The sequence below is a fragment of the Bufo bufo genome, chromosome 3 (genome assembly GCF_905171765.1).
Source record: "Bufo bufo chromosome 3, aBufBuf1.1, whole genome shotgun sequence".
NCBI lineage: Eukaryota > Metazoa > Chordata > Amphibia > Anura > Bufonidae > Bufo > Bufo bufo.
The window spans coordinates 181,984,943-182,000,353 of NC_053391.1; the positions used below are offsets into that span (position 1 = coordinate 181,984,943).

The following is a 15,411-nucleotide window of genomic DNA, read 5'->3' on the forward strand; positions in this document are numbered from 1 at the left end:
CGTACCCAGGACCCCCGGCATTCAGCTGTTTGAGAAGTCATTGGCGCTACTGTGATAGTCACGGCCTTCTCGCAGCTTACCAAGCACAGTGCCGTACATTGTATAGAGCAGGGTTTCTCAACTCCGGTCCTCGGGACCCAACTACCAGTCATGTTTTCAGGATTTCCTTAGTATTGAGCAGGTGATATAATTAGTGTCCATTCATCAGGACTTACCACAGGTATTCATTCTGTGGAATATTTTCAAATCCTGACCGGTAGGTGGGTCCTGAGGACTGTAGTTGAGAAACCCCGATATAGAGGATGTGCTTGGTATTGCACTCAGCCCCAATCACTTTAATGAGGATGAGCTGCCGAGGCCACGTGACAGATGAACGTGTTGTCACTCGGCCTAGGAAAAGCGGAGAGAAGGGCTGGTGCCTTCTTAAACAGCTAATCTGCTGGGGGTCCTGGGTTTCTGACCCCTACTGATCAGATACTGAAGACCTATCCTGAGGATAGGTCTTCAGTTTAAAAATCTTGGAAAAACCCTTCAAAAGGTAGTCACGCGATATCTTTCATTTCTGCGTTGAGAATTCTGTCCTGTAGCCCAAGACTGCCGTGTAGACCCAGCCTAAGTGTCCGCTATTTTTGCAATAAGAAAAAGTCTTGTCTAATGGACTTTTCTTTCTGGCACATACATGACGGAATGGAGGAATGATTTAAAATTCCTCTCACTCACACTGCAGTTTCTAGTTCATATTATTGATGCTTCTTTGAGCCGACAGGTAGAATCCTATCACAAGCAGAAAGCAGCGGAGACAGGCAGAATGCATCACAGGACAGAAGACTCATCATACAGTACAACCTGGAACCCCGCTGATCAGCTGTCTGAGAAGGCACTGGCACTTCTGTGGGAGCAGTGGCCTATTTCGTGCTTACCAAGCACAGCGCAGTACATTGTATATCAGCTGTGCTTGGTATGGCAGCTCAGCCCCATTGAAGTGAATGGGGTTGAGAGCAATATCAACCACAGCCACTATACAATGTACTGCGCTGTGCTTGGTAAGTATGGAAAAGACAGAAGTGCCAGTGCCAGCTGATCGGTGGAGGCCCTGTGTGTTGGACCCCAACCAGATACTGATGACCTATCCTGAGGATAGGTCCTCAGTATCAAAATCTCGGAAAACCCCTATAATTACAGCAGGGATTCTCCTATCATATCATTGCACTCTATCTCTTTGATAAGCCAGATATGTTAATTTGAGCTGAACTGAACATTTAGATGTCAGAGAGCTGCCAAGAGGAATCTGTTCAGCAAAAAGAAAAATGATAAAACTGTTTGAAACAATTTATTAGTGGAGGCAGAATAGTGTTTTATACTAGAAGTATACTTATACAGGCATATATATATTATTGCCACCAAAGCAGTTAAACCACTGGGAGAAAATATACCTGATGAAGTTGGGTCTTCAGAGAAGTCAGGTAATTCTTCGGGAGGATCCCCATAAAATGAATTGAATTTGTGGCTAGACACAGCTGCTAGAACCGCTCCCTACAAAAAAAAAAAACATTACTTAAAGATCAATGCGTATCAGAGGCAGGCAGGCAGACAGAGGGCGAGAGAGGCAGGCAGGCAGACAGAGGGCGAGAGAGGCAGGCAGGCAGACAGAGGGCGAGAGAGGCAGGCAGGCAGACAGAGGGCGAGAGAGGCAGGCACGCAGACAGAGGGCGAGAGAGGCAGGCACGCAGACAGAGGGCGAGAGAGGCAGGCAGGCAGACAGAGGGCGAGAGAGGCAGGCAGGCAGACAGAGGGCGAGAGAGGCAGGCAGGCAGACAGAGGGCGAGAGAGGCAGGCAGGCAGACAGAGGGCGAGAGAGGCAGGCAGGCAGACAGAGGGCGAGAGAGGCAGGCAGGCAGAGGGCGAGAGAGGCAGGCAGGCAGGCAGAGGGCGAGAGAGGCAGGCAGGCAGACAGAGGGCGAGAGAGGCAGGCAGGCAGACAGAGGGCGAGAGAGGCAGGCAGGCAGACAGAGGGCGAGAGAGGCAGGCAGGCAGACAGAGGGCGAGAGAGGCAGGCAGGCAGACAGAGGGCGAGAGAGGCAGGCAGGCAGAGGGCGAGAGAGGCAGGCAGTTTTAACTAATTTAACTATAGTTTTAACTAATTATAAAGTACAATGAGTAGGTAAACACGCAACTGGATGTTCTGTTATTTAATGCAGACAAACTTCTGGGTAAAGTTACAGAAGTGATTACTTGCACTTCATGAGAGGAAACCATTGGTAAAAAAATAAGACCACATGAGGGTACAATAAAACCACTGACAGAACACAAAAAATTACACTGCGTGTATGCACTAAATAATGTTCCGTATGTAAAGTTACTTCCACTTCAAGTCGTGATTTATTGCAAAACCAAAAGAGCTGACAACTGCTTTCTTAATTTAGACCTCATAAGCTTCTCCTATCTAATATGACATTTAAAACAGCAAAAAGCAGCGAGCTAATTCAAACACTAATGTAGAATAGGTGGATAAAATGTAAACTTTTGCAGTATGTCTGTGGATGGCAAATTGGCTTGGGCTGCATAGATGGCATCAAACACGTGTATCTGTGATACTGATCACTAGTAAAAGCCTGACTACTGAATTCACTTGGGTACACGCTTAAACATTCACATCTCTTTGCATCTTAAAATACACATTTTGTCAGGGATCACTCTAAAGTGGTTGTAGTAATGTACACAACATACACGGAGGTAGAGTCTTTAGCTTAGCCCTAATAAGTTCTACTAAAAACTGGAAATTGCTACTTCTGTAAGTATTCCACTCTTGCCAAACAGTACAAAGATATTACATGAGCAATGAACATACAAATTGGCTTCTACCTGCAAACTGAAAATCTCATGAACTTCAGAGAAGCCGCAGAAAGGCCTGTGATGAAGCTAGAGAGATTACCAGCCAAGGCTAGAATTAAAGCGCACCAGTCAACCACAACAAGAGGTCTGAATACAACTGGCCTGCATGGGAATGTGGCTAAAAAGAAGGCAAGGCGGATGAACCACATCAAAGCTTGTCTGAGGTTTGCCGGGAAACACCAATGTGATCCAGCTAAATGTGGGATAAGGTTTTGTGGGCAGGAGACCACAAATGACCTTTCTCGTCCAAACTCAAAACTCTGTATCAGAAGCCTAACCCTGTTTATCCCTCAGGAACCAATCATGAATCTGTAGCATTATTCGATAACTGCAGCCCACCCAACCAACCTAGAGGAAACAGGCCAGGAAAAAGGTGCAAGGCAGATTGTTACACAACATATGTAAAGATGTTCTAGTAGCAAAAGGTAGTACAGTCTTTAGGCTACTTTCACACTTGCGGCAGTGTGATCCGGCAAGCAGTTCTGTCGTCTGAACTGCACGCCGGATGCGCTGATTTTGATGTGACTGATTGCAAGAACGGATCGGTCTCTCTGCTTGTCATGCGGACAGACGGATCCATATTGTATTTTTTTTTTCATTTTTACTGGTCTGCGCATGCGCAGGCCGGAAGGACGGATCCGGCATTCTGGTATTTTGAATGCCGGCACTAATACATTCCTATGGGAAAAATGGCAAGTCTTCCGGCATTCAGGCAAGTCTTCAGTTTTTTTCGCCGGAGATAAAACCGTAGCATGCTATGGTTTTATCTTTTGCCTGATCAGTCAAAACGACTGAACTGAAGACATCCTGATGCAAACTGAACGGATAAGGGCTCTTTCACACCTGCGTTCTTTTCTTCCGGCATAGAGTTCCGTCGTCGGGGCTCTATGCCGGAAGAATCCTGATCAGTTTAATCCTAATGCATTCTGAATGGAGTGAAATCCGTTCAGGATGCATCAGGATGTCTTCAGTTCCGGAACGGAACGTTTTTTGGCCGGAGAAAATACCGCAGCATGCTGCGCTTTTTGCTCCGGCCAAAAATCCTGAAGACTTGCCGCAAGGCCGGATCCGGAATTAATGCCCATTGAAAGGCATTGATCCGGATCCGGCCTTAAGCTAAACGTCGTTTCGGCGCATTGCCGGATCCGACGTTTAGCATTTTCTGAATGGTTACCATGGCTGCCAGGACGCTAAAGTCCTGGCAGCCATGGTAAAGTGTAGCGGGGAGCGGGGGAGCAGTATACTTACAGTCCGTGCGGCTCCCGGGGCGCTCCAGAGTGACGTCAGGGCGCCCCAAGCGCATGGATCACGTGATCGCATGGCACGTCATCCATGCGCATGGGGCGCTCTGACGTCATTCTGGAGCGCCCCAGGAGCCGCACGGACTGTAACTATACCGCTCCCCCTATGGCAACCAGGACTTTAATAGCGTCCTGGGTGCCAGAGTAACACTGAAAGCATTTTGAAGACTGATCCGTCTTCAAATGCTTTCAGTACACTTGCGTTTTTCCGGATCCGGCGTGTAATTCCGGCAAGTAGAGTACACGCCAGATCCGGACAACGCAAGTGTGAAAGAGGCCTTACTCTCCATTCAGAATGCATGGGGATATGCCTGATCAGTTCTTTTCCGCTATAGAGCCCCTAGGATGAAACTAAATGCCGGAAAAGAAAAACGCTAGTGTAAAAGTACCCTAAGGAAATGATTCTTTTAATTTGTTTTAGGAAATTACGTTATCCAAACAATGTGTGTAATCCAAATAAAAACTGAAATACGACACTCAATATTGGGTTTGCAAGGACGGTTATTAAAGTGTTTTCCGACTCCTAACTGGTGACCTATCCTCTGTAGAGGTCATCAGTATTTGATCGGTGGGGGTCCAACAGCCGGGAGCTCCTGCAAGAGCTGTGGCTTTCTCACAGATGTAAGCTGCGAGAAGGCCACGGCGCTTACAGAAGCCCCGAGATGCTTTGTCAAACAGTTGATCGGCGGGAATCCCGCTGTCGGTGCCCAGAGGATGGGTCATCAGTTGAAAAGTGTCGGAAAAAAACTTTAAAATGATCTAATATTTGGTGCGACACTGAACACATTTTCCCTCAATGTAAGCTTTCAATTGCAAAATGTATTGATATCATTTATAATCTTACCTTTAATTTCCTTCTTGCATTAAATTTTCTTAGTTGTTCTACAGTTTCTGGCAAGTGGATCTTGTATGCATAGCGATCTCTCTCCTGTAACAAAGGAAAGTTGCATTAAACTACTAAGTAAGGCTACTTTCACACTAGCGTTTTTTTTGCGGATTCATCTTGGATCTGCAAAAACGCTTCCATTACAATAATACAACCGCATGCATCTGTCATGAACGGATCCGGTTGTATTATGTCTTCTATAGCCATGACAGATCCGTCATGAACACCATTGAAAGTCAATGAGCGAACTGATCCGTTTTCTATTGTGTCAGAGAAATCTCGCTCTGCACCACATCGCGGACAGAAAAACCGCTGCTTGCAGAGTTATTCTGTCCGCGATGGGAGCGCAACCAAACTGAACGGCATGCATTTTGGTGCATTCCGTTTAGTTTTGTCCCCATTGACAATGAATGGGGACAAAACTGAAGCGTTTTCTTGTATGACGGATCTCAATAGCGGAATTGAAAACGCTAATGTGAAAGTAAGCTTGTAAAACAATAGGTAAAAATATATCGGGGGTCATTTATGAAAGACCAGTGTTTTACGCCAGAGGATAAATTGCAGTCCGTATGCTTAGACCGAAATCTACTCCAGCTTCTGGTGCAGGAGATTGCAATTGACTTCAATTATGTTCACGTTTGTTGAGCTTACGTGCTTTTAGGCTAGGTCTACACGACGACAATAAGTCGCGCGACACATGGGGCACAACTACACTGCAACGTGTCACACTGCGATATGCTGCGACTGTCGCAGAAAAATCCATCTTGAATGGGTTTTTTTGCCACTGTCGTGTCGCAGTCCCAGCATGTCGCAGTGCGACACCATAGACTACCATTATAAAAATTGTGGTGCGATAAAATGTTGCGCGAAAAATGTAGTCGTGTAGTCCTAGCCTAAGGACTACATGGTATTTAGGACATAAAATTCATGAGTAAAGATGGCCGACAGTCATCATTCCTTTTCCCATACACACATATGCTTGGTTTGGCCGAACTTGCAAGTGTTGTCGAGTAGGTAGAGTGACAAAGGGCATTACCCGATATCTGCCGTCAGGTCCATTCAGGACAAATCCGCACACATAACATGGCAGGTTTGGCTGACATTAATGTACTGTGTATGGTCAACCTAAATGTTGATATTCCCTGTGGGCCAGGCCTTATCTGGCTGCAAAAATCCCCGATTTAAAATGCATAATTCACTTTTGGAAGTGATTTTAATATTATACTAAATGAAAGACACATCGATTGATATTTTATTTTGGCAAGGAACTTGACCACTGATCAAGAACCAGTAGAAAAAGACTGGGTTTCGTGCTGCAGCATATCTTCATTAGGTATGCTTTAAAGAAGCACTCCAGCGAGAAAAAAATGTCCATCTATATAGTGCAGCAGAGGCCATTAATGAATAATTCATTGTAGAATAATGGAGAGGATCTTCTGTAGGCGCATTAGTGCTATTTCTGGGTTTCCTGCCATCTTGTTTCCCTCCTCCCCTCTGATATGTTTGCTCTAGCCTCATCACATTGCACGAACCCTATTTCAAAGTCCTATCTAAGGACAGCAAAGGATCCATCAGTAACGGGAGAGCAAACTCAGCTGCCCAAAGTGAAAAGGTTCAGAATGTAAGGATGCCACTGAACTGGAAAGAAATGACACTGCTACAAGTATGGGAAAGGAAGCGCTTGCACGTATAGTTCTGCCAAACCTCCGGGCATGTGTAAACTACTACACAAATGGCCCGAAGCTGGAAAACCGCTTTCAGGCAGTCACCGTTCACAGCTATAACCGTGAGAACACCGAGTAAACATTCAGCAGATGGCAAAATGCAAGCAAATAGGTTTTTTTTTTCCATTAAAAAGGAAAAACAAAAAGTGTACCCTGTACACCTGTCAGCAGATTTGTACCTATGACACTGGCTGACCTGTTACATGTGCGCTGGGCAGCTGTAGACATCTGTGTTGGCCCCATTGTCATATGTGCCATCATATTGTATCTATTTGTCCCATTTTTAACCCTTTCACCCCCGGAGGTTTTTGTTTGCGTTTTGCGCTCCCTGCCTTCCCAGAGCCATAACTTTTTTATTGGTCTGTTCACATAGCCATATGAGGGCTTGTTTTTTGCAGGGCAATTTGCAGTTTCCAACGCCACCATTTAATATTGCATAGGATGTAGTGGGAAGCAAGGAAAAAATTCCAAATGGGGTGAAATTGCAAAAAAAAGCAATTCCACCACACTGTTAAGTTTTTTATTTTAATTTTTTTTTTATTTACGACGTTCGATAAAACTGACCAGTAACTTTTATTCTACAGATCAGTACGAATCCGGCGATACCTTATATGTATAGTTTTTCTTGCGTTTTGATATATATATATTTTTTTATTTTTTTCACCCCTGTAACTTTTTTGTATTTATGTGTACGGAGCTGTATGGTGTCTCATTTTTTGCAGGGCGATCTGAACTTTTCATTGATACCATTCTGGGGCGTGACTTTTTGATCGAATCGGACATTGACACTTTTATCCGTTTTGCCGTTTGGGGAATATATTTTTCTACTATGGGCATCTGAGTGGTTAAATGTCCGTGATCAGCATTACTGCCGGTTGCGGATATGAGCCGCGGGTGTCTGCTATAAGAAGCAGCGCTCAGGAGCGGGCGCCATCTTTAAAGACCCGGCCAGCACTGTACTATTACGCGCTGGGGGTGAAGGGGTTAATCGTGATTAATAAATATTGTTTATTATACTAGGAAATAATTTTCACAAATTTTTTGTTTGGGAGAGAAAATGATGTTTTAATATATGCAAATGATCCTCTAGGAGCAACGCGGGCATTATCGTTACACCTAGAGGCTCCGCTCTCTCTGCAACAGTTGTGCCCTCATCCAGTTTGATTGACAGGGCCAGGCAGTGAAAAAGTCATCGCACCTGGTCATGTCAATCAAAAGTGGAGACAGCGTGGCAGTTGTAGAGAGAGCAGAGGCTCTAGGAGTAATGACAACACCCCCGATGCTCCTAGAGGTTCATTTGCATATAATAAAAAAAATTTCTCAGCAATGCGGATGCCTTCAGCTGCCAAGCGCACATGTAACAGGTCAGTCAGTTATAGGTACAAATCTGCTGACAGATGTCTTGATGGTGCCAGTTGCAAGAGGAAACTAGACAACTCATGGGATCAAACTGTAAAAAGCGGATTATCACTTCTGTGACAGATGCTGCGCCGCTGGTTCTAGCAGCGGGGCGTGTTGTTGTCATGAAGTCACGGCTGCTGTTAGAACTGGAGCAAGGTGAAATCTGTCAGTTAAAGGGGTTCTCCGAGATTTTAATACTAGATAGGTCAACAGTGTCTGATCAGTGAGAGTCCGACACTCGGGACTCCTGCCAATCAGCTGTTTTGAGAAGGCCCTGGCGATCCTGTGAGAGCTGAGGCCTTCTCTCTGCTTTTCCTAGGCCGAGTGATGACAGGTCAAGTGGCCCTAGGAGTAGTTCAGCCCCATTCAAGTGAATAGGGCTGAGTGCGATACCAATCACAGCCACTATACAATGTACGGCGCTGAGCTTGGTGAGCACAGAGAAGGCCGCAGTGCTCACAGGAGTGCCAGGGCTTTCTCAAAACAGCTGATTGGCAGGAGTCCCGAGTGTCGGACCCCCACGATCAGATAGTTAAAAAATCTCGGAAAACCCTTTTAAGTAATCTACTCTTCATTACTGATCCCCTGAGTTGTCCACTTTTCCCTTGAAACCAGAGAACTTCTTTAAAAGGGTTTCTGTCGCCCCACTAAACTCTTTTTTTTGTGTACTTATAATCCCTATCCTGCCATATTGCCATACATTATGTTATTAATAATTTTCGTTCAGTAGATTTAGCAAAAAACTTACTTTTATGATATGCTAATTACCTTTCTACTTGCTGGTAGCAGCCGCAGAAAACCGCCCCCTCCTTCTGTTGATTGACAGGGCCAGCCGCGATCTCCTCCTCCGGCCGGCCCTGTCAGCATTTCAAAAATCGCGCGCCTGTGTTGATTTGGCGCAGGCGCTCTGAGATAAGGAGGCTCGCCTCCTCAGCACTCCCTCAGTGCGCCTGCGCCGATGACGTCTTCTTTTTCGGTGATGTCATCGGGGCAGGCACACTGAGGGAGTTCTGAGGAGGCAAGCCTCCTTATCTCAGAGCGCCTGCGCCGAATGAACACACGATTTTTGAAATGCTGACAGGGCTGGCCGGAGGAGGAGATGGCTGGCCCTGTCAATCAACAGAAGGAGGGGGCGGTTTTCTGCGGCTGTTACCAGCAAGTAGACGCCCTACTTGCTGGTAGAAAGGTAATTAGCATATTATAAAAGTAAGTTTTTTGCTAAATCTACTGAACGAAAATTATTAATAACATAATATGGCAGGATAGGGATTATAAATACACAAAAAAAAAAAAATTAGTTAAGGGCTCTTTCACACTTGCGTTGTCCGGATCCGTCGTGTACTCCATTTGCCGGAATTACACGCCGGATCCGGAAAAACGTGTAAGAACGCATAATTTTTTCTTTCCGGATGGGTTTTCCCGTTTTTTTGGTAAGAGACTGATCCGGAAATCCGGAAGCCAACATAAACGTTTTTTTTCCGGATCCGTCGTACGGATCCAGTATGGGGCCGGATCCGTACGACGGATCCGTAAAAAAAGACGTTGATGTTGGCTTCAGGATTTCCGGATTAGTCTCTTTTCGCGCCAGCCAAGTCCTTCCTACTTCTGGATCCGTTGTTGTGTCATAACAACTGAAGATGTTAGGACGGATCCGGAATAATACATTTCAATGGGCTATTATGGGCTATTATTCCGGATCAGTCGGCAAGTGTTCAGGATTTTTGACCGGAGCAAAAAGCGCAGCATGCTGCGGTATTTTCTCCTGCCAAAAAACGTTCCGGTCCTGAACTGAAGACATCCTGATGCATCCTGAACGGATTTCTCTCCATTCAGAATGCATGGGGATAATCCTGATCAGGATTTTTCCGGCATAGAGCCCCGACGACGGAACAAAAGCGCAAGTGTGAAAGAGCCCTTAGTGGGGTGACAGAAGCCCTTTAAAGTATAACTGTCGTATTTATTTTTATTTTTTTTGAGTATTGGATTGTGGTGATTAATATCTCCTTGGTGGCCCTATTTCAACTTTTCACTGTGTATTCAATTACCCCTTAATTCCACATTTTTGTTCCCTGTACTGCCTACTTTTACCTGTGCTTAAAATAGGGTTGCTAGGCCTGGTCCGTCTATCTGTTGAAGGACGGAGGACGCAGGAGCACGCAGCCTGCAAGGTCAGATTACTGACAGCCAGGGACTGTAAGTAAATGATTAAAGCCAGGTCCTCCCCAGCAGCTGATAACAGTGCCTGGGCTGTGTGCACTTCTCCCTGTCCCTGCACTTGGCAGACGCTCCCTCACTCAGCAGAGCTGGAGAATGCAGAGTGGAAGCAGCGCAGACCAGGGAAGGGAGATCTGCCATCTGCTCAGTGTATAAATGAAAGCAAGAGGCACCCCTTTGTGCTGCAGGAGATTAACCCTTTAGGGGGAGGGCTCTGGTTACTGACACTTTTGGGGGGCTATTGTTACTGGCTAGTGAGGGCAGGCGGGATTAGCCTCAGGGTGAGGGCAGTGGCGGCCATCTTAACTGAATAGTGACATTGCAGTTTTATGCAGACTGGTTGCTAAGGGCTGAATCTTATTAAATATGGGGTAAGTCAGTCTAATAGTAACTGATTCTGGAATATCATGTTATTAGCAACTACATATATAAAAATTGAAATTAGGGTCTAAATGTGACAGTTATCCTTTAAGTTATATTTTTTATAATGTGGGCCCCCTTTATTTTTGTTCAAATGCGAAGACATGCAAAAGTGAGTAATGAGTCATGCAAAAAATAAGAGAAACATGAAAAGTACAATGGTAAATTGCCCTTTCTACAGTACTGCAGGTTTATATGTAAATACTTGCTTTTGTGAAGGCAACATAACCGTGGCAAAAGAAATGCTGCATGAATCAATCAATATATCTTCTGTGATCTCCACTGAATAGGATACACACAATGGGGGAGATTTTTCAAAACCAGCTTAGTTGTCCATAGCAACCAATCAGATTCCACCTTTCATTTTACATAGCTCCTTGGAAAAATGTAAAGCCGAATCTGATTGGTTTCTATGGGTAACTAAGCCAGTTTTCCTTTACACTAGTTTTGATAAATTTCCCCCAATGTTCTTAACAGGTTGGTCCTTTGTCTCAGTACTTTAAGGGCCAGTTCAAACAGTTTTTTGGCGCTAATTTTGGAGTGAATATAATATATATATATACACACATACACATACACACACACGGAAGCTAATGGTTCCCTGCCCCCCAGTTCACTCATTTGCCACAAGCCTATTAGGTAGTGTATGAACTGCGCAGGTGGTTGTGAAGCCACTTAAATCAAGTTGTAACGATATCCTCGCCCACAATGGTTGCATCATAGGGGGCATTTTTAATACTGGGGCACTATAAAGGGCATTATTATTAGGAACTATGCACATGACTGTTTTGCGGTCAGCAAACAGTGGATCTGAAAAATACGAACGCAGTCTGTGTGATGTCCACCAAACCAATATGGTTGAGCGCATGGGGCCTTACTGGGTACACTATAGGTGCTTTATTACTACTGAGGGCACTTTAGAGAGCTAATCAGAGGGAGCATATTAATACTGGGGCCACTCTAAGGGGGCATTATTACTAGTGGGGGAACATTAACTGTTGAGGGCGCTCTGCTTAGCACAATTATTTTTGTAAACTACTTGTATTTTCAGGGGGACCATCTCTATGACATTTTCTTCCACTGTAGTATTTGGTTCTGCTGAGGCGGTATTTTATGGTGTGCTGGCCCCTCTCTGTCAATATACACCTGTCTACTACAGGGCCACTTTAAAGGGGTTTCCCATGTTTTATTTCATTTCATTTACATCCCACCTCAATACAGGCCTGTGAAGAAGTTTACTTACCTGCTCCTCACAGCTCTGTTTGGGCTGTGCGTCACGGGCTGTCTTCTCTGCACTTCTGGTCCCGGCATGTAAACTTCCTACATGGATGGGATCACATTCCAGTGGCTGGCCTCAGCGGTGACATGTCACTACTGGGTCATATGTCGCTTGGTGACATGTCACCGCAGAGACCAGTCATTGGCTGCAGCTGTGGATGTGCCACTGTGCATACAGGGGGCTAACATGCAGGGAACAGAAGTGCAGTGAAGACAGCCTGGGACTCATGGTGCAGAGGGTATACTTCTCTTTAAGAAGAATTTTTTTAAATTGAGACAGCCCCTTTAAGTTCCCATTCCGCCCCTGCCCATAACAACCAATTACAGTGCAACTTTAGTTTCTTATAATGCTTGTGAAAAGTGAAAACTGCTGTGTGATTGAGTAACAGACAGTTGTCATAAGTCTGCTCAATTGCTTCTCAGCACCTTACCTTTAGCCAGGGGTGATTGAGCGCCTCGTAGACTGTTATTCTTTCAGCGGGGTCCAACATAAGCATGCGGCGCACCAAGTCTTTAGCACTTTCAGATATATGGCTCCATTGTCGAGGATTCATCTACAATAAAAAAATTAATTAAAAAAACTATGTAAATCAGTACCTACCCAATTAACAGCTTAAACAATCAAATGTTGCAATCTAAAAATAAGGGCTAACGCACACGAGCAGGTAGCAGGTCCATGCCAGTATTGTGACCCACAAACAGCAGGTACAGGTTACAGCCGTGTGCTCACTGTATCAGGGATGCGGACCCATTCCCTCGAACGGGTCCGCAATCCAGAAAATACTGTGTGGAACGGAGACACGGATCAGAAGCACTATGGAGTGCTTCCATGGGCTGTCTATGCCTCCGCACCGCAAAAAAGTGGTGCATGCACTACATTTTGCGGTGCCGACCGTCGGATGCAGATCACGGACCCCACGGTCGTGTGCATGAGGCCTAACAAATATTTTTAATCTGATATCAGCAATTTTATAAGAGGCATTTGTTGGTTGTCATAGAGTCAACTTTGAAAGGACTACGAAGACCACTTCTAGTTGACAATGCTATAATTCAACTGATTTGGAGCATATTTTTATGGAGTTTTAAGTTAGCAAATATTAATCATTTATTATGCTTTTCTTTCCCAACATAATAAATTATATCTTATGAGAAAAGTACTAAATTTTTTACTAAACATTTTAGAGGAGGACACTAAATTTAATTTAGGCTAATAGAGTCAGTAAAATTCAGTGTTTATTGCACAAGAATGAGGACTCCCATCTGTTTCCTCAGCATAAGAAGCATCCTGCTGAGCTTAACAGAAAAAAATAAATCACTGCACTACCAATGACGTCTGTCCGATGACGACTGACCAACCCGTCTCTATTTCTAGAAGATTTCACTGATAAGGTGTCTTTGTTCTGAATCTATAGAACAAAATAACCTAAACATATTATATTTTAACAATATTATAATAATTTTCTGTAAACTTGGGTTTAAAAAGGAGCCTGTCACCAGGATATATTCACAACTGGCACAAAGCTTTGTAGGGCTAGCTGAGCTGAATGTAATGATACCTTTCATTAAGGAATCTGTTCTGGACAAAAAATATTTCTAATCTGTATGCAAAAGAGCAGTTAAGTGCATTGATGGTGGGGTGCAAGCCACTCTGTGCACACAACTATATATATATATATATATATATATATATATATATATATATATATATATATATATATATATATATATATATAATCACTCCCCTTTCCCAAAAATGAAAATACATAAACAATGGGAAAAAAAACAAAAAACAAAAAACACACATCATGGGCATCGCCACATATAAATATTATTCCCACACATTTTTTTGGTTGATTCTCCACCCACAAAAATTAGATAAAAAAGGTGTTAAAAAAGTCAAACACACCCCAAAATAGTATCAATGAGAAGTATAGATTGCTCCGCAAAAAATGAGCTCACACAGCTTTATACACACAACTACTATAAAGTTATCAGAATATGGTAATGAAAATAAGTTTTTCAAGGTTATTTTTTATCCCCCAGTATTACGCAAGAAAAACTATTCAAGGCAAAAAAACAGCCCTCATACGGCTATGTGAATGGAAAAATAAAAGTTATGGCCCGGAAAGGCAGGGAGTGAAAAACGAAAATGCAAGAACGAAAAAACTCCAGGGCTCAAAGGGTAAGGCTACTTTCACACTTGCGTTCTGTGTTCCGCTTGTGAGTTCCGTTTGAAGGCTCTCACAAGCGGCCCGAACGGATCCGTACAGCCCCAATGCATTCTGAGTGGATGCGGATCCAGTTCAGCTTGCAGTGTTCGGGTGCCAAACAGATCCGTCCTGACTTACAATGCAAGTCAATAGGGACGGATCCGTTTGACGTTGACACAATATGGTGCAATTGCAAACGGATCCGTCCCCCATTGACTTTCAATGTAAAGTCAGGAGTCCCTATTAGGGATCGACCGATATTGATTTTTTAGGGCCGATACCGATAATTTGTGAACTTTCAGGCCGATAGCCGATAATTTATACCGATATTCTGGGAATTTTCATTTTTGAGAAAAAAAAATAATTCCTACACAAATCTGCTGAAAATGAATATGTTTATTGTTAATGTGTATTTTTTTTGTTTATTGTTAATGTGTATTTTTTTTTTTATAAATCTTTTTCATTTATACTTAATATTTTTTTTTTTTTTTTTACTAACTTTTAGCCCCCTTAGGGACTAGAACCCTTGTCCTATTCCCCCTGATAGATCTCTATCAGGGTGAATAGGAGCTCACACTGTCCCTGCTGCTCTGTGCATAGTGCACACAGCAGCATGGAGCTTACCATGGCAGCCAGGGCTTCAATAGCGTCCTGGCTGCCATGGTAACCGATCGGAGCCCCAGGCTTACACAGCTGGGGCTCCAATCGGAGGAGCAGGGGAGAGGGGATCCTGTGGCCACTGCCACCAATGAGTAATACTGGGTGGGGGGGGCGCAGTGCGCCACCAATTTTTTTACTATTGGCCAGGATTGGGATGGGGGTGGGGGGCGCACTGCGCCACCAATGATTAATACTGGGGGTCTTGGGGTGGGCGCACTGCGCCACCAATGAAGATAAGTCTCTCAATCATTCATATACAGGAGGCGGGAGCTGGCTGCAGAATCACATAGCCGGCTCCCGACCTCTATGAGCGGTAGCTGCGATCCGCGGCACCTGAGGAGTTAACTACCTCGGATCGCAGCTATCGCTCATAGAGGTCGGGAGCCGGCTATGTGATTCTGCAGCCAGCTCCCGCCTCCTGTATA

The 15,411-nt window shown here is 44.4% G+C and overlaps 1 protein-coding gene across 1 annotated transcript in view; it reads right to left on the reverse strand.

The window, feature by feature from the left end:
- CASK (calcium/calmodulin dependent serine protein kinase) overlaps positions 1–15,411 on the reverse strand; it is a 286,458-nt gene that overhangs the window by 131,564 nt on the left and 139,483 nt on the right. Inside the window, 3 exon segments of the mRNA XM_040423804.1 lie at positions 1,434–1,533; positions 5,038–5,121; positions 12,548–12,670. Of these exon segments, the coding sequence (XP_040279738.1) occupies positions 1,434–1,533; positions 5,038–5,121; positions 12,548–12,670 (307 nt within the window).